This window comes from Lampris incognitus, chromosome 4 (genome assembly GCF_029633865.1).
Source record: "Lampris incognitus isolate fLamInc1 chromosome 4, fLamInc1.hap2, whole genome shotgun sequence".
NCBI classification, from domain to species: domain Eukaryota; kingdom Metazoa; phylum Chordata; class Actinopteri; order Lampriformes; family Lampridae; genus Lampris; species Lampris incognitus.
Window position 1 is genome coordinate 19133989 of NC_079214.1, and position 27875 is coordinate 19161863.

The window sequence follows — 27875 nt, forward strand, 5'->3', positions numbered from 1 at the left end:
GAAGACTGTAGTGCCTTTTTTTTTGTGACTGTGGGTTGCTTGATTCCCCCCCCCCCCCAGAGCAGCGTTCCACTTATGCCAATCCTTCACGTTTTTCTGCTTTTATACTTCTTTTCAGAGAGGAAAAGCCGACATCTAAAACAATGACTTGAATCAACAGTAGATGAGTACTCCAGCCACACCTTTCCAGAGAACCATTTCTTTTTGAATGACTGCCCCTCAGCGATTTTGGGATATACCATATCTGGTTGACAGGGGCCTGCACTACTGTAAATGGAAATGTAGCTGTCATTGCAGCTGATGTGAAATATCTCAACATGGGAAGGATCTGTAGGATATTGCATAGTAGCTATGTTTGCAATTATTTCCTCTCTTCCATTAACAGCTGGTTCTTGCTCATACCCTTCCTGTGCTATAGAGGATCCCTCCCTCCATCCCTCCTTCATCTTGATCGTCAGAGAGCATTGTTTCTGTAGCTGTCCCTGAACATGACTCTGCTCTGGACTCTGACATTTCTGCTTAATCTGTAAAATGTTCTGGCAATACATCTCCCTCATCCTCCTCACTGGTAGATGGCCTGTTGCAGGATGGCAGTCGATGTAGTATTACAACAGTAAGCCTCACCAGACCGTAACTGTCATGGCCCAACTTCAGTATCCTACCACATAGCTACTTTTTCTGTTGACAAATTTTAATAATACTTAAGGTAAATACAAGATTACAGCAAGTGTTGTAATGTAGACCTAACATAAGTTAAGTACAAAATAGCCTATTAATATTCAGCTAAAGTAGCTTCATGTCTGATTTAGAATCGCCGAACCACTTTGTGTAGTTAAAATAAATTGTGAACCTATAATAAGAGATTTCAATAAAATTAGATGAAGTGTGTGTGTGTGGGCCCTGTGATGGCCTGGCAGCCTGTCCAGGGTGTCTCCCTGCCTGCCGCCCAATGACTGCTGGGATAGGCTCCAGCATCCCCGCGACCCTGAGAGCAGGATAAGCGGTTCAGAAAATGGATGGATCTTCACTCTAGCTTAAAAAAGGAGCCCTCTACAGGGCTCTGACAGTAATGTTACCTAGCTGGAGGCAGGGAGAAGTGGATGCTGCTTGTGTGGCCAACTGCATCAACATGAACGTCAAAGAGGGAGGGGGTGGGTGAGGGTCACAGAGTGCGGTCTCTCAGAATTACTCAAATGCAATTTTCAGGCATTATTACATGCTTTTAATTGAGAATTGATGCCATGGGCCACATTTTTTAAAAATGTCTTTCAAAAAGAGCACTTATCTGGTCAGAGGGCAAAAGGTCAGGTGCTTGAGTCTAATATAAGCAGGGACCTACACAGATAGACCCCATCTGTGTAGGTCCCTGCTTATATTGCACCTGCGATACAGAACGGGACACTGGCTACTCAAGGAGGCACTTTGCCATGATCTGACAAATAAGTCTTTTTAAGTTTGATTGCGAACTATTTCACCAAGACGTTGTAGGAGTTGTGGAAAGAAAGAGGTTGCATGTCCCATTCAAAGGATTTCTGGGAAATTAACTTGTGTTTAGAACGTTGCACGTTTCCCGGAAGCGGCCTCCGCCTCTGTTATCACAACCGCCGTGAAGGCGGGTGGTGACGTGTGTGTATTTCCCTCATGGTGGGCTATGGATTTAATGCTGGAGGACTGCTCGTGTCTCTGCTCTCATACGATCTCATTTGAAATCATTGTCTCCGTGAGAATTGGATTGCAACAGACATTATATTGTTTACTGTCTCTAATTTAACCAGGCCTTACTGATGAAGTTTATGGGGAAAAAAATCAAGGTTAAGCCAAAGAACGAAACTCGTCAAAACAGGAAGTCCCAAATCAAAACAGACACACCAAGGGAGCCTATCTTGGCTGAACAAAAACAAACTGGACCCCCCTCCCCATAATGGGTGTTATAAAGGGAAAAATGACCTTCTGACTTTCAAATCAACTTTTTAAAACCCTGCATTGACTTTCATACACTTAGACCAGCATGTAGGCCTGTGAAAGCACATTTGTTTTGTTCGAGTTTAGACACGGATGAGTATTTTCCACCTAACTCATCTGAGATGGAACGTGGAAAAACATGATCAGGCAGCGACAGTGATGAGAAAAATAGAAAAAGCATGGTCCATTTGCAGGCTCTGAATGCTCTAAATTGGCTGTTTTTGGCAGCTGAACAGAGGGGAGTTTGCCATCAGCTGCCATCTCACACACCAAACCGGTCCTTCCAACATGTGGACTTTACTTGGCAGTTTCAGGCCATCAATCTGACCTTGTTTTACAGCTTAATACAAAGGCTTCATTCATTTATCAATATGTCGAAGAAATGCTACTCAAAAACCAGATATTCCATCTGTTAACTAGATTTTTTTTTTAAGAAAAGCACATTAAGGGTTTCTGGTAGTCATGTATTGTCTTTACACCTTTAAGACAGGGCATTTTTGTTTTTAGTTCAAAGCCCACACTGAGTCACTTTGCTTCTCATTTTAACCCATTTCCACTGCCTTTAAACATAATGTGCAAAAAATAGCTAAGCATTGACCAAGCAATTAGAATTGGGGGGGAAAAAAAGGGGATGAACGGGCAAACTTATCTTTTGTAAGATTTTATTTGTTTAAAATGATATATAGTACAAAATGTATACAGTAATACCCTTACTTTTTCAGTTCCCCTGCATAAAATATCTTAATTTGTTCAGCTCGTGCCAGATATCAGTATCTATAAGATACACTAGATTGTAATTTGCTCATACAATAGTTGATGACAAAGATATCGCAATAGTACCTTTGTAACATTAAAAACGACCAATTTTTGGTGGACACAGGTTCAGAGTTTAAAACAAAATTACATACATTTTACTGCAAAAGTTGCATTGCAATCTGCCCATATTTAATGAGATTTTAAAATTAATGAATATCTTTTCTTTAAATATGAACAAAAAACAAATGAGTAATGAATCATGTCTATACATTTATAAAAAATGATCTAGTGACATACTGTGAAAAGTCGAAGTGTGTGCACCTGGGCTGGCTTTCTTCCGAGCCAGCTGTATCAGAGACAAACAATGCACTTAATCATTTCCTCTTTAATTTTTAAAACAAGGCATCTTCTCATAATTCATAATAAATACTCAACCCTCTGCAGTGATATTGTACCTATTGATATATATATATTTATGTGTGTGCATTTGTTTTAAACCACACTCAACATATAAACTTGTAGAAAATATCTTTAAAAATGTTTGTTCAAACTTACACAGTAAAAAAAATGGTCACTAACTGATTTGTGTTTGACAGAACATTTGGTAGGACTGGGGGAAGAAAAAAAAAGTTACACAGCGTACATGCATTGGCTTCTGAGGGAACATGGGCATGTTTCCTTCCAGTTGACTGGATGTGACGTTTGCCACAACTACCTTGTCCGTGGCTTTGACTGAATAAGCCATAGCAGCAACCCCCCTCCTGTCCTTTTCCCTGGGTCAGGAGAGATCACAGCATCAGCCTCATTGATTGGCGGGACTCCTTGTACTCATTGCCTGGGTCGAAAGGGTCCTCCTGTGGAAATGTTACCTTATCTGGTGTGTAATCGTTCCGCTTAAGATCTGAAAGACGTAATGAGGGAGACGAGATGGGTTGGTAATAAAATTCAATTCCACACAGTGAAAGTTTTTCATTTTTTCCAACAACTTTGCTCCTGTTTTACCTGTGTGCAAATAGAACAAAACTAAACTGGAAGTAAATGGCAGCCAGGGTGCTTGTGTACTGCAATGGCCAGGGCCGGTTCTGCGGGGGTATTAACGGGCCCAGAATAAAAAAACTTTCTGCGCTGATTCTGCTGTAAGTGCAGTGATTGTTAATTGTGTGTCTCAGCAGTGCAAAGAGGCCGCCCTGTATGTTGCTCCTCCTGGCAGTTTCCCTATTGGCTGATAACGATTTATTTTCAAAAATGTATGAAAAGTTATGTCGTCATCCCCCTCCCCCATGCGTTAGTATAGCCTATGGTGAAGACGTGAAATTCGGTTCTACTAACCAAAAAAATGATTGTAAGAAAAGAAAATTACAGAAACGTAAGGTAGAAAATGCAAAGAAGGTATACGGTGCTTGGCTTAACGTTCGGGCAGCAGAACACTTGGAGGATACTGTGGATAGCAATGAAGCTAGCACATCCACCACATGTGCTAACTCAGCAGCAGAGGATACCGGAGCGGGCAGCGACCGTGGCGCTTGTGCTAGCACCTCCACTGCTATCGACAATGCAAACGACCACTGAGAATCTGTCGAGGAAGAGGGAAGTCACGAAAGTGATGGGGAGTGTGAGTTTGACTTATTTGATCCTGCACAGTGGCCAGACAGAATGCATGATGATGACATAGTCAGAAATAAACCACTGCAGGTGACCGATTTCCCTAAAACGGATGGCCGTCGTTTCACACCAGGACAGTCGGTGCCCTAAAAGTACCTCGGCCATGGTTAGTCTACTCAAAGTCTGCCAATGCCGTCTTCTGTTTCTGTTGTAAGTTGTTTGGAACTGACAAAGGGATCTTCACTACTGGTTTTTCAAACTGGGTCAAGTTATCAACGAGACTGACTGAACACGTGAATTATCATTCTCATCTTGAGAATTTTTCTAAGTGCTTAGCAGAATTTTGGATTGCATAATGTTCTTGCATTACAAAACTTTGCATTTAGAGGAAGTGTCAATCGCCTTTACCAAGAAAACAACGGTAAACTTCTTAAGCTTGTGGAATTTTTGGCCAAATATGATGCGCCATAGCATGACATCTCAATCATTCCAAGACTACCCACTACCTCAGCAAAAACATTCAAAATGAGTTCATTGGACTCCTAGCTGAGGCAGTGTTGGAAAAAATCATGCAGAAGGTCAAAACAGCTGGATATTACAGCATCATTTTGGGGGGGGGGGGTGAGCGGTGGTTGCTCCCCGGCCCAGAATAGCATAGGACCGGTCCTGGCAATGGCCATCCATTATCTGAACCGTTTATCCTGCTCTCAGGGTCGCTGGAGCCTATCCCAGCAGTCATTGGGCGGCAGGGGGGGAGACAGGCTGCCAGGCCATCACAGGGCACACACACATTCATACCTAGGGACAATTTAGTATGGCCAATTCACCTGACCTACATGCCTTTGGACTGTGGGAGGAAACTCGCACAGACACGGGGAGAGCATGCAAACTCCACACAGAGGACGAACCGAGGCAACCCCCAAGGTTGGACTACCCCGGGGCTCGAACCCAGGACCTTCTTGCTGTGAGGTGACCGCGCTAACCACGGCACCATCATGCCGCCCCCAACTGCAATGTATCCTACTGAATATGTCAGCATCAGCTGGTTTGTCAGTTTACAAAAAAAAAGCTAGTTGAACAGCAGCTGTGGAAGATCTTTTACCTGGAAGTTTGAGCTTCCGACAGCAGGAATTGCAGTGGTGTTTTGTACGAAAGTTCCTTATGGCGTCATCTCCCAGGTTGGCAGGTCCAAATATCATATCATATGACCTACACAGGTAACACAGCAGTAATTTAAGTTGTACAGTAGTAGGAAGCAGGGAAAGTAAAATTTGATAAAATTTCTCATTAGAATTTAAATAAGTCAAAAAGCGCTGACCAACTTGTTGAGAGCCTCAGAAATGGTACTTACCCCTTCTCTCCACTCTTTATAACGGATGGATCAGTCAGGATTTCACCAACTCCTACAGAAACAACACTGCAGTCACCACACAGATTCAAAGATATCAACCGTTGGAACAGCTTAGATTTACTGTTGCCAAACACGCAAATCCTGGACATTTAAAACCAGTCGTTTTTGGGGTTAGATAGCACAACTCCATCTTCCGACAAGCTTACTATAACTTCTTTGCTTTACTGTGACCAGGGAAAGCCGATGTTAATATAAACCGATCAGCCAAAACATTAAAACCACCTGCCTAATATTATGTAGGTCCCCCTCCTGCCACCAAAACAGCTCTGAACCGTGGAGACATGGACTCCGCAAGACCTCTGAAGGTGTCCTCTGGTATCTGGCACCAAGATGTTAGCAGCAGATCCTTTAAGTCCTGTAAGTTGCGAGGTGGGGCCTCCATGGATCAGATTTGTTTTTCCAGCTCATCCCACAGATGCTCAATTAGAATGAGATCTGGGGAATGTGGAGAACAAGGCAACACCTTGAACTTTTTGTCATGTTCCTCATACCATTCCTGAACAATTTTTGCAGTGTGGCAGGGCACATTATCCTGCTGAAAGAGGCCACTACCATCAGAGAATACCGTTGCCATGAAGGGGTGTACCTGGTCTGCAACAATGTAGGTTGTACGTGTCAAAGTAAAATCCACATGAATGCCAGCACTCAAAGTTTCCCAGCAGAACATTGCCTAGAGCATCACACTTCCTTCCGCTGGCTTGCCTTCTTCCTATAGTCCATGTTGGTGCCATCTCTTCCCCAGGTAAACAATGCACACTCACCCGGCTGTCCACATGATGATGTGAAAGAAAATGTGATTCATTGGACCAGGCCACCTTCTTCCATTGCTTCATGGTCTAACTCTGACGCTCACGTGTCCATTATAGGTGCTTTTGGTTGTGGACAGGGGTCATCATGGGCACTCTGACCGGTCTGCGGCTATGCAGCCCTATATGCAGCAAGCTGTGATGCACTGTGTGTCCTGACACCTGTTTATCATAGCCAGCATTAACTTTTTCAGCAATTTGAGCTACAGTAGCTCTTCTGTGGGATCAGACCAGATGGGCTAGCCTTTGCTCCTCATGTGCATCATTGAGTTTTGGGCTGGTTCACCGGTTGTCCTTCCTTGGACCACTTTTGGTAGGTACTGACCACTACATACCCGGAACACCTCACAAGACCTGCCGTTTTGGAGATGCTCTGACCCGGTCGTCTAGTCATCGCAATTTGGCCCTTTCCAAAGTCACTCAGATCCTTATGGTTGCCCATTTTCCCTGCTTCCAACACATCAACTTCAAGAACTGACTGTTCACTTGCTGCCTAATATATCCCACCCCTTGACAGCTGCCACTGTAATGAGATAATCAATGTTATTCACTTACCTGTCAGTGGTTTTAATGTTTTGGCTGATCAGTGTACAGTACTAATTGCTCCTCAGGTAGACACCTGCCAGATGAGGCCTCCAACCCAATTGCATCATGGCCTTGCGTTTTAGAAACAATGACCAAAACAAATGCAAAAAGGCCTCCTAAGCTTTCCCTCTCCAAGATGTGTAATGACTTTTTAATTTGTGTGCATGATCCTGTTGCACATGGTACATGTTTTTATTGTCAAACTTGAGGTTGTCAAGTTGTCTCTGCACCAGTGTCAATCCCTGCAACTCTTACTACTGTGCAATAAGTGGTCATGGTGTTCTGAACAGTTGTATGAGATTGGATTTCAATAAACTGTCAACAAGCCACTGTGAGTCATGTCATCAGATGAGAACAGATCCAGCGGTCAGTGGTAAGTTATTACCTTGCAGGTCGAGTACTAGCAGCTCTCCCCGGGTATACTCATAGGTCCAGTGGCTGAAAGCCAACATGGTCTCCTCCAGCAGGTTGGTGGGGACGATCTCATCTCCATTGTTGTTGTTGAACTTCCTGAACTCCCCAGTGATGCACTCCTCTATAGCGAACCACTGGCCAGCAGAATGACAGTAAAGCAAAAACACCTCCAGAAACCTGCAAACAGATTGACATGTGACTTTAAGGAGAAACTGGTGGAAAACGTGTTTTAGACTGGCTTATTGCGTCAATGCCTACTACTAGTACTACTACTTTTGGCTGCTCCCAGTAGGGGTCGCCACAGCAGATCATCTGTTTCCATTTCTTCCTGTCCTTTACATCTTGCTCTGTCATACCAGCCACTTGCATGTCCTCCCTCACATCCATAAACCTCCTCTTTGGCCTTCCTCTTCCCTGGCAGCTCCATATTCAGCATCCTTCCCCCATTATACCCAGCATCTCTCCTCCACACAATCCAAGCCATCTCAATCTTGCCTCTCTTGCTTTGTCTCCAAACCATCCAACCTGAGCTGTCCCTCTAATATAATCGTTCCTAATCCTGTCCTCCTTCGTCACTCCCAATGAAAACCTTAGCATCTTCAACTCTGCCACCTCCAGCTCCGCCTCCCGTCTTTTCGTCAGTGCCACTGTCTCCAAACCATATAACATAGCTGGTCTCACTACCATCTTGTAAACCTTCCCTTTAACTCTAGCTGGTACCCTTCTGTCACAAATCCCTCCTGACACTCTTCCCCACCCTGCCCGCACTCTCTTCAGCACTCCCTGTTACTTTGGACAGTTGACCCCATTAGTGTGTCAATGCCTGTGTGGTGATAACTGCTTTTTATCACATGTACATTTTATAAGTGACTCAGTTATAATGATACTATCCACTAACACTGTAGAAAAACAATGAAATGAAAATTAAAAAAAACACATATTAGTGAAAAACATACAAAAATATCTTAAAATAAAAATGCTGTTAAATGAAATAATTTGAGGCCGGTTTTGATAATTTTGTACTTTTACTTACACTACGGATGGGGGGGGGGTGTCACGTGGTCTTTTATGGGCCAAGTTAGTTAAAAAAACAAAACTTTACAAACTTCAATTTGTCAAATTATTTTTTTTCTCCCACATTTCATTTTTGAAAAACTACTATTTTCACCTAAGGGATGCATCTGCAACCCATCAAAACACCTGACAGTTAATGCTGGAATTTACCAGTCATACTCAGCCACCGACAGTGATTAAGTGATCTAAAAAGGTTGCAACTGGGGACAAAAACGTATTGCTAACAACAATCTTATCTGATTTGAATGTGAACTTTGTTGCCAGTCAGGGGATGTGTTCTGTAAAGCCATTTGGAAGCAATGTCTGCACATGGTATGCAATGTAATGGTTGATCTGCAGCTTTTGTATTTACCTAGGAGAATAGGGGATTGTCTTCGGCCTGATTTGGTTGAAGGCAAATGTCAGCTTCTGAGCCGCTCGCTGCTGTTGAATTTCCTGTAACGACAAGGACAGATACCCAACCCGGTCGGTCAACAAAAATTTATGGTTTGCACTCCGCCTCTATCGATGAGGTCATGTCATAGTACGGCCTGTGGTAATGCACTGTTAACGCCTGAATAAAGGACTGTGATCTACTGTGATTGTGGTGTGAATGGATAAGATGAGCAACATGAATTCCTGTTAAATAAAGACTTTGAAAGGTATTTTTTATAGTTTCATTGCTTTTAAATTTGACACAATTCTACTGTGACTGGTTTTCCATAAACGATACAGTCAACTAACTCCAATGCACCAAGTACTCTGAGGCTATTTATCCACCAGCAGCCCGTCAATGACAGCTATTTCTTTTTCTACTTAATTGCGACAAACAAGAAGTGCTACCATTATTCACACACTGACAGCTGTTTGCAGAAAATCTGGTTATTGAATGTTCTTCAAATGTCAGCTTTAGTAAAGGTGTGCTGTGCTGTTAATAAAGGTTTGCAGGGCAACAGAGGGAGTCACAGTTTATGCATCCTGCAAATAAGGAAGAGGAAACACTTTGGCCATGATGCGTAAACATAACCACAACCTTTGTTTAACATTCAAGGCAAAATTCTGTCCTTTTTAAACAGTAAGTGATAGTAAAATCATAACCTGTGTACAGGTAGATGAGATCACTTAGAAAAAGGGTAAGGCTCCTCATTGTGTACATGCACATGTGTATGTTTGTTTGTTCTGTACCCTGAGACAAAGGTGCAGCACAGTGTCTTCTTTGTAGATGCTCTGCCAAGTCTGGACCACCTCAGGGAGGAAGGACTTGACTATGTACAGGTGTCCTGGCTTCAGGATGTCATACTCAGACCAAGTGCAGAGCACCTTGAGGGCCCTCCTCAGCCCCCCACCCATCTCCTCCTTGCTGAGGAACTCTATTTTGGCACAGAGACCCTGCTGGGCCCAGGAAGACATGCTGTTGTTGATGGTGTTGGGGGAGCTTTCCTCCAGGCGGTATAGAGTCACCGGTTCTCCTGAAAGGATGTACACACAAACAGCAGATGAGCATTAGATCAGCTGACAGCTGGGCCTTTGCTGTACCCAGGAACAGCGGTTAAAACTCCTGCTTCTAAAAACCACATATGATCTGGTTGGCCTGAAATGAAAGCCCTCTTCTTTCTCTCCCATGTCTTCCCTACTCTGCAATGGTAGGAGAGTGCAGATGGCTACAAAGACCAGGGAGTGTGTGCAGGGGACTGCTTTAAAATACCCCCCCTCCCAAAAAAGAAACCACTAGTACCCTGTTATTGCCTGTTCTATAGCGCTTAGAAATGGTGGTTTTGAATATTTGCCGTCGCTATAAAATTCGTATTATTCCCAAAGTGAGATGGCCACTGCTACAAAGATTTGCAGGCACTGAATCACAAGTGTTTATGATGGCATTTATCATATACTCTTACCCTGGGCAACTCATATGTGCAACAGAAAGATGGCCCCAGAATATTGCTGCAGACATGGCTAATTTCAAAAGTTGGTTCATCAGTGGCCTTTGTTCAGTTATATACTTGAACGAGGGTTGTCCTGCCAACACACCCATCAGTGTAAACAGGGGAATTCAAGCGTTGTTAATCAAAACAACATATCAGGTGTGGGCAGCAGAGAGACGGTGGAGAAACCAGCTGGTCTCCCTTAACTGGCTCCTACTTCCTCATTCTCTAACTGCCAGAGGTCAGAGACGTTTCAGTAGTCAGAAGAGTGGCCATTATCTGTCCGTCTTTTCAGTGACAACTCAAATACACCAAGTCATGGGTATTCTGACACGAGTTGTCCCAAGAAAACATTGCATTTTTAAGTGGCATTTTCTTTATTCTTTAATACGCTTTAAGCAGAAATTGTCCAGCGACGTTTAACAATGTAAACACATGGAAAAGTGTCTAACATGTAGGCTACGGGCATGAAAGATTAATTAATTAAAGATTAATTAAGCGTTTTGGGCGTCTAGATAAAGCGCTACATAAATGTAATCCATTATTATTATTAAAGAGACCACCAATCTCACCCAACCACCATCCCAAATCTAACCAAGTCTTACCTCTAGGGGGCACAGGGGTGAAAGGGATACTCTGGGAAAGCCTCATCAAGTTATTACGCTCCACAGCTACAGTGGGGACACACACACACATGGGTCAACATACTACTGTAGCAGGGGACTAAACAGCTTTGTTGGGCTGCATAATTATGATTAAAATGGGAATTTTAATTTTTCTAGATGCTGTGATTATCACTCATGACTACTAGTTTAAATGTCTCTATTGTAATACAAAAAGGGCTAAACTCACCTGAATACTGGTAGTTTTCCATGGGCTTAAATGGCGAGCCTATGGCTGCGTGGCAAAGCAAAGAAGTGATCAGTAAAACACATTCAGTTATTTGATGACAGTTGAGGAACCTAATAGAACGGCTTAGTGTCAGAACTCTGAATTCAACCAAGTGGCGAATACCCCGTGAATACCCCAACCTATTATAGCACCAGCCAGTAGATGGCTCTGGGACATTGTGTAACAGCAAAGCCTATTCAACAGATTCCATCTGACAGCCCTGCAACTGCCCATTGCACAAATTATGAGTCTGTTCAATGGCCCCTACAAGCCCTGTATCTTGAGGGAGTGAGAGGTTTGAAACTGTAAATTTTAGCTTTTAGGGATTCAGTTTTACCACCTGGAATTACATTTTTTGGTAACACTTTAGTATGGGGAACATAGTCACCATTAATTAGGTGCTTATTAGCATGCAAATTAGCAACATATTGGCTCTTAATTGGTCATTATTACGTACTCATTAATGCCTTATTCTGCATGGCCTTATTATACAACCAGTAAGCCATTAACTATGAGTTTTCCCTCTATAACCTCAGAATTATTGCTTATTAGTAGTACCATCTCAATATGCTTTGCTTAGTATGGACTTTATAAGGTGGTAATACCACAAGAAGAGTTATTCTCCCTTACTAACACTTAATGAATATGGTCTGTTCTTACATAACAAAACACAAAACTCCAAGTGTTAATAGTGTTAAATTACTCTAAATTAAGTTTTTGTTACTTAGAATATGTTCCCCATACTAAAGTGACATCTTGATCATTACTAATTCACTAGTAATTAAGTTTTTTTTATCCCCCCCCCCCTTTTCTCCCCAATTGTATCTGGCTAATTACCCCCCTCTTCTGAGCCGTCCTGTTGCTGCTCCAACTCCCTCTGCCAAGCCGGGGAGGACTGGAGACTACCACATGCCTCCTCCGATACATGTGGAGTCGCCAGCCGTTTCCTTTCACCTGACGGTGAGGAGTTTCGCCAGGGGGACGTAACGCGTGGGAGGATCATGCTATTCCCCCCAGTTTCCCCTCCCACCCAAACAGGCGCCCCGACCGACCAGAGGAGGCGCTAGTGCAACGACCAGGACACATACCCACGTCCCGCTTCCCACCCGCAGACACTGCCAATTGTGTCTGTAGGGACGCCCGACCAAGCTGGAGGTAACACGGGGATTTGAACCGGCAATCTCCGTGTAGGTAGGCAATGGCATAGTCCGCTATGCCTTGGAATTATGATTATTCCGATGCATATTGAAATTGACTGTTGAATACTTTCTTTCAAATTTGAAAAAGGTTTGTACTTTTACTGCATTGTCGTATGTGAAAAAAGAACCCCCATCTATCTGGCACCAGAGTGATTAAAACACACATGAAATATATTTTTTATATATATATATAAATATATATATAATATTTTTTAGGCTCAGGCCTGATTTCTGGTTGACCTCAGGTGATTGCTATCCTATCAGGAAACACTGAACTACTAGGGTCTCAACGTCCTTCCTGGGATGAGCTTTCCCGAAAAGATGTTTCCGAGCTCTGTGGTTACTTACAGTCTTTCCTGGCACCCAGATGGGCATGTCGTGAGGTGTAAAGACAAGCTGGAGCTGTAACCATAGAAAGAAAAATCCATAACCACGCAGACATAATACATTTTACCAGTGTAATACCATGTTTCTTTCCTGTTGAATCTTATCTGAATTTAATTTTTTTTCAATAGAACAACACAGGGCTTTATACAGCAACAGACACCAAACCACAGATAATATTTCGAACCATGGCAGAAATGCATGGGCACCAAAGCAGGGGGAAAAGTTTTATGGAAATGTCAACCATTTGCAAGGCTTTGACGATAATTTAACAGTTGGGAAATGTGGAAATGCAGAGACACGAAATGTGATGGATGTGATGGGAAGACAGGTAGGTTGAAGCTGAAGGTGGTGGTCAGGTTAATGCTGTTGGGACAGGTTGAGTTAGACAGAGAGAGACTGACAACCTTAAACCAAGCAGACAGACCAGGTGAGTGAAACCACTACCCCCCTACCATTGAGAGCATCATCTCCAGGGGCTCTTCTAAAAGAGAGAGAGAAGGAAAAAGTCCTTCAGACATTAGAATTAAAAACCCTATTATACAAATAACATTTAGTACAGCTCCATCTCGAATCTAGATCACACTTCTACATATAAGCCAAGGTAAAGCTTTGCAACACAAGAGCTGTGTATTTGCAATGTGTGTCGCTTTGTGTGTCCCTGGATTTTGATTGTGTGAGTGGCAAAAAAAATGGCACAGCAGTCTTGCAAAACACATCAGATATAATTCACTCTAATTCCCACCCCTGTCTAGAAGCTGCTATGGAGAACGAGTGTGGCATTATGTAGCTGCTGTGTCCTTTTGGATTTGAATTGTGCATGTGTGTTGCTGATGAGAAGCAAGACACTTACAGGCTGCCGGCATGGGCTGACTTGACTTGGACCATCTCCTAGAGGAGAAAGTAAACAAAAACAATCATTAAATTACAGAGGTAGGGTATTAGAGATTTGGGCTGGACGATTATGGCAAAAATCATAATCACGATTATTTTGATTGGTATTGAAATCCCGATTATTAAACACGATTATTCATTGATTTGAAAACATATGCGTTTATTGAACCATTAAAACACGATGACTTTGAACTTAAAATATAATTGAACTGAAAAACAAGAAATAAATGAAAATCAAGTAAAAAATATAATAATAATTAAAACATAATAAAAGTAAGTAAAAACAACAAATAAAAATAAATATCACCAACTATGCTTTTAGTGCACTCATAGCCACAACCTACTGCAAAAACTACTTAACACGCTTTGTTATAATCAGTATCAATATTAAAACTGTTAACATGTAAACTATAATTTCAGGTAGTGGCGCACTTGTGGCCAAAATGAGTATTCCAAGAAACACTAATAACACACATTGAGCACCCCCCCCCCCCCCAAAAAAATCACCTGGCTGCTAAGGCTTTTTTTTTTTAACAAAAAAGTTGTAGCCACCCAGTCCCATACCTCTATCCCGGCCCCCTGCAAAACCTAGTGCAAACTACAAAACAAGCAGCAGTATAATCAGTATGTTAAAACTGTTAACATGTTGAAATATTTTGAGGTAGTAGTTGAAGCCACTCCTGTGGCTAAAATGTGTATTACAACAGGCAAAAACCACTACTGACAGCCAAAAAAAAAACAAAAAAAAAAACCCTGCCAAAAGTTTAAAAAAATAAAATAAAATTAAAAAAAAGTACTAGCCACGTAGTCCCATACTCCCTCACCCCAGCTCCCTGCAATCTGCCCCCTGCAACCTCTTACAGGTTTTTGGCTAGCTACACCAGTCTGTTCACTTGGTCTGGCTTTAGTGATGAGCGTAGGCAGGTGACAACATTTCCACCTGTGCTAAAAACCCTCTCTGATGAGGCACTTGTGGCTGGGATGCAGAGATATTTCCTAGACAGTTTGGAGAACCATGGGTAGAGTTTCTGTAATGCTTTCCACCACTCCAGTGGGTCGGCCTCAGTGTCCAGTGACCCTGCCTGGAGGTAGGACTCAAAAGCTAAAAAGCGTTTGAGGCATTGTCAGTAGTAATGCACACGAGGTTCTCCTCCTTTAGCCGTCGCTTGCCTCAGACCATCGGCGATGTTCATCCCTGTGTGGTCTTCAGGGAAAAATGCAGTTTGGAGACATTTCATTCGTCTTCATGGTGAATTCTGCATCGATGTAATGCAACGTGAGGCTTATATATGGCTCCATGGTGCGGCTTGACCATAAATCTGTTGTGGTGGCAAAATACCCTGCTGTAGAGACATCTTCTGCAGCTTCAGCACGACATTTATCATACAGGGTGGGCAGTGCAACTCTGCTGAAATGTTTACGCGATGGCAACACGTAACGCTTGTCCAAAGTGTTCACTAGTTCACTAGCATGAATGTTACAGCATCTGTTATCTCTCGATGTCTCCGGGAGCTGGTGGGATATGTGGTGGCATTGTAGAGAGTGTCCTTAAAGTGATACTGACATCAAAATCTGAAAATTCGTATTGACAGGCTATGTTCCGAGTTGGAATGGGACCACGGAGAACTTCAGTTTCCAAAACAGCGTGTCTGCGGCCACACGATTAAGATCTGTGATTGACCATAGATGGTGTCCAATGCCAAATGTGCCGGTAGATACGTAGACACCAGTCAATTTGCATATAGGGTGTGTCCATAGCGTGATGCTTTAAAACCACGGAGAAGCCGTTCTTTCACCCCCTCCTGCTAGCTACTTGGCTCGAGTTTGTGCTATTTTGCTGAGACTTTATTATCGATCTTGCTACGACGTATTGCTATCAATATATCTATCTGTCTATCTATCTATTTATCTAAATAACTATCTAACAGTTATTTGTATCACCGAATCCTCCTCCTTGAAACTGTAATCCTCGCAGAAGATCTCCCTCTCGCTATCAGACATTTTTTGTAAATAACAAGTGACGAGCGGTACCGAGCCCCACCCACCCAGGAAGACAGTAGCCAATAGCTTTGAATTCATATAACCACACCTATTTTCGGTTATGATTCAAACTCCCAATGTTAAAAAATGTGTTCGTAAAGGGCATGTCAGTCTCTCTTAAATAGAAGACCTGTGTTGCGGTGGCACTGGCTGAAATCGACGAGCTTTTACTTTTTTGTGTCTTTCGATCCTTTATAACTTCATCATAGACCACGTTGTGAGTGGACTTCAGGTGATTAAACAAATTGGTCGTGTTGCTTTGGGGTGCAGACACGACCGGGTGACAAATCTTGCACACTATTTTAGTCTGTTCCAAGTCCGACTCCTCGAAACCAAAATGCTTCCAGACGACTGAATTGGTTTTACCTTTCTTCTCCAGCAGAGGCCGCCTTTCTGCCATCTTCTAAACGTTGTTTCACTCGAAGACCGAAAAACGCACGCCACCCCTCCGACCTCTTAACACGGACAGGAAAAGTGAAACTGTTTGAGCTTAAGAGGAGGGGCGGGGCACACAACTAGCTGGAAAAGACAGGTGCGTTGCATTTACAGCACAACCTAAAACTGGCCTACATGCCGCGGGATGTGGTATTATAATCGTTTTACTTCGATTATCTCGTTTTTATGATCGTGGGAAGCCAAAATCGTAATTGAAAGTCGGTTAATCGTCCAGCCCTGTCAGAGATCAGACAGAAAACACGCGCACACATCACTGTTCTTACCAATACAGAAGCCCTTGGGTCTTCATTGACAACGATGTCTTCAGCCGACACTCTGCTCTTGTCTTTTTTAGCCAGAGCTAAAGATGCACAAGAAACATCCAATATGTGTCAATGTGTCAACATTTGGCTTTTGAATAAATGAAAATCATTAAGGATGATGGTTACATTCTAGAGCCGTAACGATGATGTCCAACAAGGGTGAAAGTACTTAATTAATAAACAGTAATACTGGGCACAACGCTGTTCAAAATCAAGCAGGGTCCCTGAAAAATCCGAAAGCCCCCCAAAGCAAAAAGTAATGTCCAATGATTTTGGGGAGAACAGTTACAGGCACTCCTTTTTTAACTTGTTTCAAAGGAACAAAAACCAAACTCTCAGTTGCTGAATGACTGTCAGCTAGGAGATGGATAGTTTGCAGGATGTTAACTTACTGGAGTCAGGATGGAGGAAGGCGGGGTTTCTGTCAAACTCTGTAAAGCCAGCGTATGAGTTGACTGCCCTGATTTGACCATGAGTATCAGGATGCCCCTGTGGTAATAACAAATAAAAAACAGTGGCAGGAGTGAGATGGTCAACAGTTTAGAGAACAGTGAGCTATGGCGCATTTGGCACAATTTCGGCAAGTGTTAATCAAAATCTAGGTAAACTGATGGGGTTTTGCTGGCAGTTCAATTGATTATGGAGACACTCTGGAGAAGAGTCACTTATGAGACATCCATCTCAATGACGACAGCTTCGATAAAAAGGGAGGAAAAACAAATCCTCGCTCAGGCTCCTAAAATAAATTAATACACAAACACACACACGGGTGTGCAAAGAAACACTCGAGCACCTGCTGTCTGTTCTGTGATGCTGGGCTGTGCTGTCTGCTGGAAGTGGAGATCTCTTTGGGCGAAGAGTGCTGGAGGTCCGGGCTGTCTTTATGTCCTGCGTGACCCAAGAAAACACCGTCAGGTCACCAAGTGACTAGAATGGTCTACAAACATTTAGAGGTCTTAAGAGGAATGAAAGGCCTCGGAAGAGGGAGGTCTTGTCCAAATTTTTAAAAAAGTAACCCCCTTCTTCAGACATTCATTTTAGAGTAAAATGTTTGGAGAAAATTCAGTTTATGTGTTTATAACCAAACCCAGTTGAATATTTTGACTAATTCTCAGTACTTGTTTTATTCTGTATTGAGCACGGGAAGGGTGGGGATTGGGGGCTTAGGGAGAGCTTGGACAATATTTAATCATAAATTTTAAATTAGTTTGTGGTAAATGTCCAATTTTACCTCATACTTACTGGTACTTGTTTTCCACATTCAGTAACTCACCCATGTGGTGTCCTAAGCAGGTCAAAACCTATTTGAAAATAAAGACTTCATACAGTTTTCTCTGCAAACCACCCCTTTTTGTTAATCTGAAAAAAAAATCACCCAGTTTCTCTATACATCAATAATGGCATAAAGAAAAAGACAGGCAAATCCAATGTATTTTAACTGTGTTTGCGCCATTTGCTTGATATAATAACATGCATAGTTCAGTCCCTCTGACTCACTTCTCTCACCTCCACCTGTCGAACACATGTATAACCAATCATACTTAGGGCAGTAAAACCGCAACCAACCAATCATTCATGCTTGGGTTATGTCGTACTTGGGAATCACCAAACCACCAGCCAGCATAACAGATCGAAAACAAAAAAAATGACCCACAGAAGCAGAGATCAGAAGAAGAAGAAAGAAAACAGGGAACCTGATCTGAGGAATAAATAGGCCCAAGCACCAAGCAATTGCAGCCCTGAACTAAGGCTAACACTGAAACTCAAACCTCTGGTCCCGCTCGGCTCTCTGGCTGCGTTCTTCTTGTTTAGGGGGGCTTCTGACACACACTGCCCCTGACTGAAGGCCTTTGGTGGAGCCACCGGTCCCGCCATAATCCCTTCTCTGCTTCTTCGCCTATGGGGTGGCCTAGGTGCTACAGCAGGGGCCGGGATACCTGGTGGGGATCTGTGCTTGTGGGTGTCAATCGGTGATGAGATCATCTCAGAGGCAGGCTCAAGGGCCAATGGGACTTCATCATCTCTACCATGGCCACAAAGAGAGCCCCTTACTGGCCTTTCCTCATCATCGCAAAATGCTTTGTTCACATACCCCCCATGTACTTCTTTCTCCCCATTCTCTAACCATTCAGTGCGCTTAGGCTTCTCAGTGCAAGCAGGTAAGCAGGCAGAGTGAGCAGAGCCTGAATGCTTGGAAACAATGACAACAGTGGGATACACACACGCATAGTTCTCATCCTCCTCCATTTTCTTCTCATCGACTTTACGTTCACCCTCACTCTTATACTTACCAACAAATGCCCCAAACTCTACATTGGTGCTGTCTGGGGGGATGGGGTGTTGGTATGGCCCAGCTAAGGTGAGTTCTGGGTGGCTGGAGCCACTGGGCTGGGAGGGGGTGCTGCTGACGTAGAACTGAGCCCCAGGAGAGGGAACGTTGGGCAGACTAGAGGGGGAGTCGGTGAGGCCCGACTCCTGTGGACGGGTCAGCTGCCTCTGGGTGAAGGAGTGGCCTCGAAGACGCAGCTCCGGGGGGGTGAAAGCCATGGCACTGGGGATGAAGGCACTGGCATTGGCGCTGCCCAAGGAGCCAGCCTCTGCAGCAAGATGTCCCAGCCCGACCACCCCCTTCCTCTCTGGACTCAGAGTTGGGTTGGGGTCCTGCCCCAGCCCAGTTCCTAGGCCGAGCCCTGCTCTCCTGCTACTCTCTGGCCCAGGCCCTCCCCCTGCACCAAAGCCAAAGAGAGAATCTGCCATGTTACCCCCGACCTTGGGAAAAGAAGAGCCAAAGAAGGGCCCCACACTACGTTTGCCTAGCACAGAGGATTTGGAATGAGGGCCAGTGTCTGTGGCAGGGCCCAGGCTAGGGACCACATTCTTGGAGAGGCTGAGTTCCCGGGTGATCTGATTGTGAACCTTGCTGGCCTCCGATGCCCTCTGGGCAGTCAGGGCCTTCAGGGTGTCCACAGTCAGAGCAGAGAGGTCCTGGAGGTGTCCAATCTGGGAGTCCAGCGTGTGCAATGAGCGCTTGATAAAGTTGACCTTGTTCCCAACTTCCTTCAGCTGGACACACATGGTCTCAACCCTAGGTGTACAGAAAACGGTGGCCTTAGTTTTCCAGAGCTCAGCACACCAGAAAATGTTGAAACTTTCTACTTTTAAAGCATTTTCAAGATTTTCAAAATTATAATTTGATCGGAAATAAGTGACATAACTGATCTTGAAAACTCATTTTGAAAACATTAAACTCTAACCAAGATTGGGTAATGTTAAAGTTGCATACTGTATACTGCAAAACACCAATTCATTGGTTAATCTTGTCTCAGTGCTTGGTACTTATTTAAATTCACTACATCTACAATGCTGTATGTATTGTTTATTTGCCTTTAATTAGTACTTTGTACCTTGCTTTGGAAAAATGCAATTACAAACTCACCTGTCTGAGGTAAGGCGTATACGCTCTTCGCTCCCCGAATGAAACTGATCCTCTTTCTCATGGAAGTAGGTCTCCACGCACTGCTCCTCAAAATCATGTAGCTTCTTTTGGTCCTCTTCTGTCAGAAACAGCTCTGCAGGAGATGGGATCAAAGATGAGTTACACAAATAAGCAGCTTATATGCAAAACAGACTTGTTGAACCAGTAGTAAGGTGATTAAAAAGAGCCAATGGAAAATACAAGATTTGCAGATGAACTCCAACTGATGTAAAAAATAAAAATGCCATATTATGTGTGTCATGCAGAAGCCTCCTTGTCTTTTTTTTTTTTTTACTTTATCTAACTCATGCATCAAATGTGAAATATGTCACCAATCAACCAAAAATTGTTTTTGTTAACTTAAAACTTGAATCACAGAAAGTTGAATTAGTTCATCTGGACACAACGTTTATTGACAGATATGTTTCATCACTCATCTAAGTGACTTCTTCAGTGTCAACTGACTGCAGGTATCCCCACCTTTATAAACTGTAAGGTGGCATAACGACCGAACCAACGATCAGTTTCATATGCAAATTGCCGTGACCATTAACTAGAGTTACAATGGCCATGTGTATTATTCACAGAGGATTGGGGAATGTTTGCAGTCACAGCACTGTAAGATGGCGACAGATGTACTCTTTCCCCACCCCCTCGGTTCAGGGATGGTCATTCCCTCTTCACATACATGGCCTCTTTGACTCCTGTTCAACCCAGCGTTCCTCCCTATCAAGGATGTGCACATCCTCATCCTTGAAAGAGTGGCCACTGGCCTGTAGATGCGTGTAGACTGCAGAGTCCTGGCCTGACACGTTAGCTCGTGTGTTGTGCCATCCTCTTGGCCAGCGTTTGTTTGACATGCCATGACTTGTACATCGGGGAAACCAAACATCTTACAGTACTGTGATTGCAACTATTCCCCAATCCTCTATGAGTAGCACACATGGCCATTGTAACTCTAGTTAATGGTCACGGAAAATTTGAATATGAAACTGATTGTTGGTTCGGTCGTTAGGCAACTGTATTGTTTATAAGTCTGTGAAGGTTCTCATTCATCCAGGTCATGGTTATCCAAAGGAGTTGAATCAAGTGCAACTGGACTTGGTACATATCCGTGAAGACGTTTCGCCTCTCATCCAAGAGGCTTCCTCAGTTAGTGCCTTTCTGACTAGGCCAAGCTAGTCTGACTGGCCGGTGATGAGACTCAGAATTTATCATCTAGGAGTTGTTGTCAGAGCTATTGATATGCATGGCTCTTTGTGATCCGATGTTTACCAACGCCCGTCGCTAACAGAGCCATAGATATGAGTGGCTCTTTTGTGTACCGATGTTTGGCTGCGCCCATCGTTATCGGAGCTATTGATTTGCGTGGCTCTCCTGTGCTCCGATGTCCAGCCGATTTGCATTTGTTTAGCAGCGACGGTCGTTGGGGGTGTTAGTTTCGACTTCATTGTTCAGTGGTCATGAGAGTCGTTGGAGCCGTTAGTGACCGACTGTTGTTCTTGGAGGCTAGGCTTCTTGAGTCTCCTGGGTAGAGATGAAAGGATGGAATTGTAAGTGGGAGATAGGTGGTGTCGCAGACCTCCTCCTCTGTTGGGGGATGGTTTTTCCAGTTTCACATAGATGGCTTCCTTCACACCTCTTTCAAACCATCTATCTTCTCTGTCCAAAATGTGTACGTTGCTGTCCTCGAAGGAGTGTGTCTTCTCCTTTAGGTGTAGATAAACTGCTGAGTCTTCTCCTGAGGAGTTTGGCCTTCTGTGTTGGGCCATCCGTTTGTGTAGTGGTTGTTTGGTTTCTCCTATGTATAGGTCAGTGCAATCCTCATTGCATTGTACAGCATACACCAGATTGCTTTTTCGGGTGTGTGGTACACAGTCTTTTGGATGAACCAGTCTTTGTCGGAGTGTGTTGCGGTTTTGAAATATACCAGGATGCGGTGTTTGTTGAAAATTCTCCTGAGTTTCTCGGAGACCCCAGAAACATACGGGATGACTGTGCTCTTCCTTCTGTTCCTTTTCTCCTCGTCGCTCACCTGGTTGGTCTTTTTGGAATGTGTTGCAGTTTTCACAAAGGTCCAACTGGGGTAGCCGCAGGTTTTTAAAGCTCCCCTCAGGTGTTTGTGTTCTTCCCGTTGGTCCTGAGTGCTGCTGGGCACATTGTCAGCTATGTGTTGCAAAGTTCTGATGACGCTCAGTTTGTGTTCCAGCGGGTGGTGTGAGTCAAAAAGTAGATATCGGTCTGTGTGTGTAGGTTTCCTGTAAACCCCAATGTGGACGTTACAGTCCAAGAAGGGCAAACTGTTGTTCTTTACGTCTTCCCTTGTGAACTTAATGTTCTTGTCCACTGAGTTGATGTGTTTGGTAAACGCTTACACCTGTTGTGTTTGGATTTTGACCCATGTGTCGTCCACATATCTGAACCAGTGGCTCGGAGGTGTTCCTCTGAAGGAGTTCAGGGCCCTGTGTTTTACCTCTTCCATATATAAGTTGGCCACAATGGGCGATACTGGTGAGCCCATTGCACAGCTGTGTTTCTGTCTGTAAAACTGGCCCCTGAATTGGAAAAATGTAGTGTTCAGGCAAAGGTCCAGTGTTGGCAAATCTGGTCTGGGCAGAGGTTGGTCCTATTCTGGAGAGTGTCGTCCCGTAGCAAATGTTGCCTCACAGTTTCCAAAGCCTCCATGGTTGGGATGCAGGTGAATAACGAGGTCACGTCATAGGGTACCATGGTTTCATCCAGTTCCAGTTTTACGCCTTGGACCTTGTCCACGAAATCAATGGGGTTTTGGATATGGTGAGGTGTTTTGCCCACTAAAGGGGTCAAGATGTTGGCTATATGTTTGGCAATGTTGTACGTGACCGAGTTTATGCTGCTGACGATGGGCCTGAGGGGGGTTCCATCTTTATGGATCTTAGGGAGTCCATATATGCATGGAATGTTATCTTGTGGGTAGAGACTGTGGTATTTTATCCGATCAATGGTTCCTCCTTTCTGTAGTTTCTGTAGGTACTCTATTATTCTCCTCTTGTAACCACTAGTAGGATTGCGTCTCAGAGGTTCATAGGTGTCGGTGTCGCTGAGTAATGACGTGATCTTGGCGTGGTAGTCTGTTGTGTTGAGGATAACCGTGCATCTCCCCTTATCTGCTGGAAGGATAGTGATGTTTTCGTCCTTGCTCAGGGCTGTCACGGCTTTCCTTTCCTCCATGGTTAGGTTTGAAGGAGGGAGTTTCGCATTGGACAGAGCTGCTGATACCTTTAATCTAAGCTGTTCTGCCTCGGTTTCCGTTAGCTTGTTTTTCCTTATGGCTGATTCTGTGGATGTCATGAGGTCAACTATAGGTAGTTGTTTGGGTGTCATAGCGAAGTTCAGTCCTTTGGCTAAGACCTCCTTCTCTGATTGGGAAAGTACCTTGTCCAACAGATTCTTGATCCATCTGTTCTGCGTTCCGTTTTGTGTGGGATGTTCTGTCTTTTGTCTCCAGGTAAGTATATCTGCTTGGCTAGTGTTGTTGGTTCGTCGCTGTAAGTTCTGAAACTTCCTTGTCTGCCTTTCTTTGGTTTTGTGGTGTTGAGATAGTTGAGCTTTCTTGGTGAAATCAGTGATCCTCTCCAAGACTGCACCAGGCAAGTGGGATGTTATTTGCTGGAGCAGTGTGTCAGATTTCTCCTTCAGCCCTTCAATATTGTTTATAAGGGTGGGGATACCTGCAGTCAGTTGAGACTGAAGAGGTCACTTACACGAGCGATGAAACATTTCTCCGACTAAACCTTGTGTGCAGATGAACTGATTTAACTTCCTGCGATTTCCTTACCTAGATTATTGAGCATGCATCAAGACACTAAAAACTGAATGAGAACCACTGGCGGTGGGGGCAATAATTTTTCTGATAATTCAGGGTGTAAAAGTTTTCTGCCAAACACAGACAGGGGAACTAACATACTTGGTCCGTAGGTGTTTTCCTTCTTCCTCTTTCGGCACATGCAGAAGAGAGAGTAGATGTGGCAGAGGAGGATGAAGGGAGGAGGGAGAACGGGCTTCTCATGGTAGGCCATGATGAAGTGGTAGCGCTGGTACTTCCACACAAGGTTAGAAATTGACTTGACTTGCAGGTAAACATTACTGGAAAAGATGAGAATTATGAATAAGTGAGGTGCTGGCCCAATAGTGCTGCTACTCAGACCCAACTCAACAGTGAGCTTTTCTTGAGAACAAAAGAATTCAGCTGAAAATGGCAGGGGCATGGGAACACAATATAGATGTAGGATCTCTTTGGAAAAAAAATACAAAACTACCTGATTTCATTTCAAGCAGTGGTGGTGCATTTGACATCCACTGTCCAAACAGTGTATGTCACTGAATTACACGTGCCATACACAGGCATACACAGTCAATGCAGTTTATAAGTGATTTTCAATCGTAACATTTTTGGATGCAACAGTGGAATGTTCACACAAACGTTCACAAATAATTTTTTTAAATTTCCCCCCCTTTTCTCCCCAATTGTACCTGGCGAATCACCCCGCTCTCTGAGCCATCCCGGTTGCTGCTCCACCTCCTCTGCTGAGTCGGGGAGGGCTGCAGACTACCACATACCTCCTCTGATACATATAGTCACCAGCTGCTTCTTTTCACCTGACAGTGAGGAGTTTCTCCAGCGGGACATAGCGTGTGAGAGGATCACGCTATTCCCCCAGTTCCCCTTACCCCCCGAACAGGCGCCCCGACTGACAAGAGGAGGCGCTAGTGCAGCAACCAGGACACACCCCCACATCCGGCTTCCCACCCGCAGACACGGCCAATTGTGTCTGTAGGGATGCCCGACCAAGCTGGAGGTAACACGGGGGTTCGAACAGGTGAGCCCCCGTGTTGGTAGGCAACGGAATAGACTGCTATGCTACCTGGATGCCCCCCCCCAAGGGAAATCTTTATTGGTGTCAAATGTATTTAGTTTAACATGGCCTTCCCTTGAGTGCAGTTCTGTACTTCTTGATTTAACATAAGCTACCACATCTAATTCATCCTTTTAGAGCACAATCCCAGGGTCTCAAATGAACATCAATCAACCAAACAAACTCCATAAAACAACAGGATCATAGTATAGTTTACTAGCATGCTAGCAGTATAAACTGTGGTCTTACTTGAAGAAGGCGATGAGGAGGTTGACCATTAGTATATACTGTACAAAGAGGTAGACTGCTTGTAGGAGAGGAGTTAGCCACACTCCTGCTGCACACAGGGACTTAACTGCCATCTCGCTGTTGTTGGCACACACTGTGGAAAGAAGGTATCTAATGACACACAGATGCAACCTCCACGACACTCGACAAATATCTAATGGCGTACCACACAAGGTAAGTATAATCATCCAGACCAGTTCCCAATTGCCGCTCATCCTATACGTATCCCAAACTGATGTGGACCCTCAGGTTGAATTTTAAAAGGTAAACATGAAGAGCCAAATTTTCAAGTTGGGATGGGCAGCGCCATTTTTAGCAGAGATGGGCACAGGCTAAGTTTATTGTGGATAACATAAGAGCGTAAAATACGACTGAAAACGTGAAAAGTACAGCTTTCCAAACATTCTGGTAGAATTATCGACAAAGGTCGCCTTTGAATTTTGCCGTTTTACCATGGCTTCAACGTGACATTCACAGAGGAATGTAGCACTTCTACAATCATGTTACCCAACAGGAAAATGGAAGCATTTTAGCTTTGAAGATGGATATCATGGTATCAATACAAAAAAAGTGCATTCATATCCTACCATAATAGAACAGCAGCTGGTTCCTGTGTTGCAGCCTATCTTGTCTGATTTGGCTAAACTTTGTGTTGTTGGTATTTCCTTAGCTGTAGCCCTTTTTTTAAGTACTGGCTGTAACAGAACTACTGTCTGGTAAACATCTGACAAGTCAACTCTTCCTCCCTTCCTCGAATACACTCATAATGACAGGAATAAACTGTGATGAATTACAACAGTGCGTGAAACCTTGGGATGCCGACACAGGTCGTCGAGCACAGCCAGGCGTTTTGCTACACCTCAGCCTCAAATGCCCCAGACTCAACTGACGACCATTTATTCGCGGCTTTTTATCCAGACCACTTGCTGTTGAGCTGGAGCACTCGATGCTATGATGAAACAAAAAGCTCCGCTCTGCCCACAGAGACTAGCACTGGCAGAACTGTTTTCCGTGAGAGAAGAGGGGTGAGGGGAACCATGATTAGGCTGTTGCGGGTTTGATTTTGTGTGCTCTAAGTGAAAATCAGCTACCATGCCATAGTGAGAAGCTTTTTATAAAAAAATCCTTACCCTCATAATCTCCCTTACCATCCTCATCGTCCTTACCATCGATTTCATAGGCATACACTTCCCCGTACATCATCCAGTACGGTTGGAAGACCACATCTTTGGCCAGCGTCCAGCTGGGCTCTTCGTGTGGGTAAAGGATGGCTTTCCTGGGCACGCCATAGCTCAACAGGACAATGGCCATTATTACCACAATATAAAACATGTTGGCAACCTGGAAGAGATGTCGCACAAACTGGATTAAGAATATGACAGATGGCATCACTGCCTGCATGGACATGAAACTTCCATGGACCACTTTCATTCTGTTTGTTTTGCTGCATACGAGACTTCCTGGATGGTCATCCGTCCAAACTGGCTGCTCCAGGCACCTGCAGTCAGAGCCGCTTAACTCTTTTTGTCTTGAAAACCTTTTACAAAAGCTTTGATTGTTGTATTTTACATACTTACCAAAAAGGAAAATTCACGCTTGGTACTTATGGTGTTATGCAATTCATCCCAGCTTTTAGGAAATAGTTTTGTCTGTTTATGCTAAGAGCGATGGCACAATTCCAACATGATAGCCAAAACCTTAAGATCCTTGTAAATTATATGAATTCTTTTTTTTGGGGGGGGAGGAGGGGCTTTTCTCCTCAATTGTATTTGGCCAATCACCCCACTCTTCTGAGCCGTCCTGAATGCTGCTCCACCCACTCTGCTGAGCCAGGGAGGGCTGCAGACTACCACATGCCTCGGCTGCCGCTTCTTGTCACCTGACAGTGAGGCGTTTCGCCAGGGGGACATAGCGCGTGGGAGGATCACACTGTTCCCCCTCCCCCCTGAACAGGTGCTCCGGCCAACCAGAGGAGGCGCTAGTGCAGTGACCAGGACACATACCCACATCTGGCTTCCCACCCGCAGACACGGCCAATTGTGCCTGTAGGGACGCCCGACCAAGCCGGAGGTAACACGGGGATTCGAACCGGGATCCCCATGTTGGTAGGCAACGGAATAGACCACTACGCTACCCGGACGCCCCCAAATTATATGAATTCTGTTTTGTTTTTGTTTTTTTAAACCACAATATGATGCAGACTAGAAACCTGAAATCAAATGATTATGTTGCTAATGGCAAGACTGGTGGCAGGTCTGAAATAAAACTTATGCTGCTACTTAGGATTACAGTACCTGGTCACATCATGTGCGTGAATCATGCAATCTGAAAGCTAGCACTCAATAATTGCTAATGTGAAACCAAATGTCTAATGAATGCAACGTAAAAGTATGCCTGACTGAAAAGAATGCAACTCACCATTTTAGCAATCATCATGACGTATGGTCCTGCTTGCTGGTTGACAGCCAGGATATCTAGGAGTCGCACGTACCAGAAAATGATATTGAGACAATAGACAGTTCTCCCAGGGACGAAGGCGA

At 44.1% G+C, this 27875-nt stretch overlaps 1 protein-coding gene across 2 annotated transcripts; it reads right to left on the reverse strand.

Moving 5' to 3' along the window:
• Window positions 1-2617: 2617 nt before the first annotated feature.
• Window positions 2618-27875, reverse strand: LOC130111810 (transient receptor potential cation channel subfamily M member 7-like). Of its 2 annotated transcripts, XM_056279098.1 has the most exons (19): window positions 27754-27875; window positions 25297-25429; window positions 24099-24277; window positions 20114-20246; window positions 18969-19762; window positions 17471-17565; window positions 17070-17166; window positions 16639-16715; window positions 13839-13876; window positions 13441-13469; window positions 12950-13003; window positions 11364-11408; window positions 11117-11182; window positions 9775-10058; window positions 8963-9045; window positions 7508-7713; window positions 5672-5723; window positions 5423-5529; window positions 2618-3619 (listed from the first exon to the last, which is right to left on the reverse strand). In XM_056279098.1, exons 2-19 carry the CDS (start codon window positions 25407-25409, stop codon window positions 3507-3509), a joined length of 2565 nt encoding a protein of 854 aa, XP_056135073.1. In that variant the 5' UTR covers window positions 25410-25429; window positions 27754-27875; the 3' UTR covers window positions 2618-3506. The 2 variants fall into 2 exon arrangements, with proteins under 2 accessions (XP_056135073.1, XP_056135072.1); XM_056279097.1 differs by lacking the exon at window positions 27754-27875 and having other exon boundaries at window positions 25297-25617.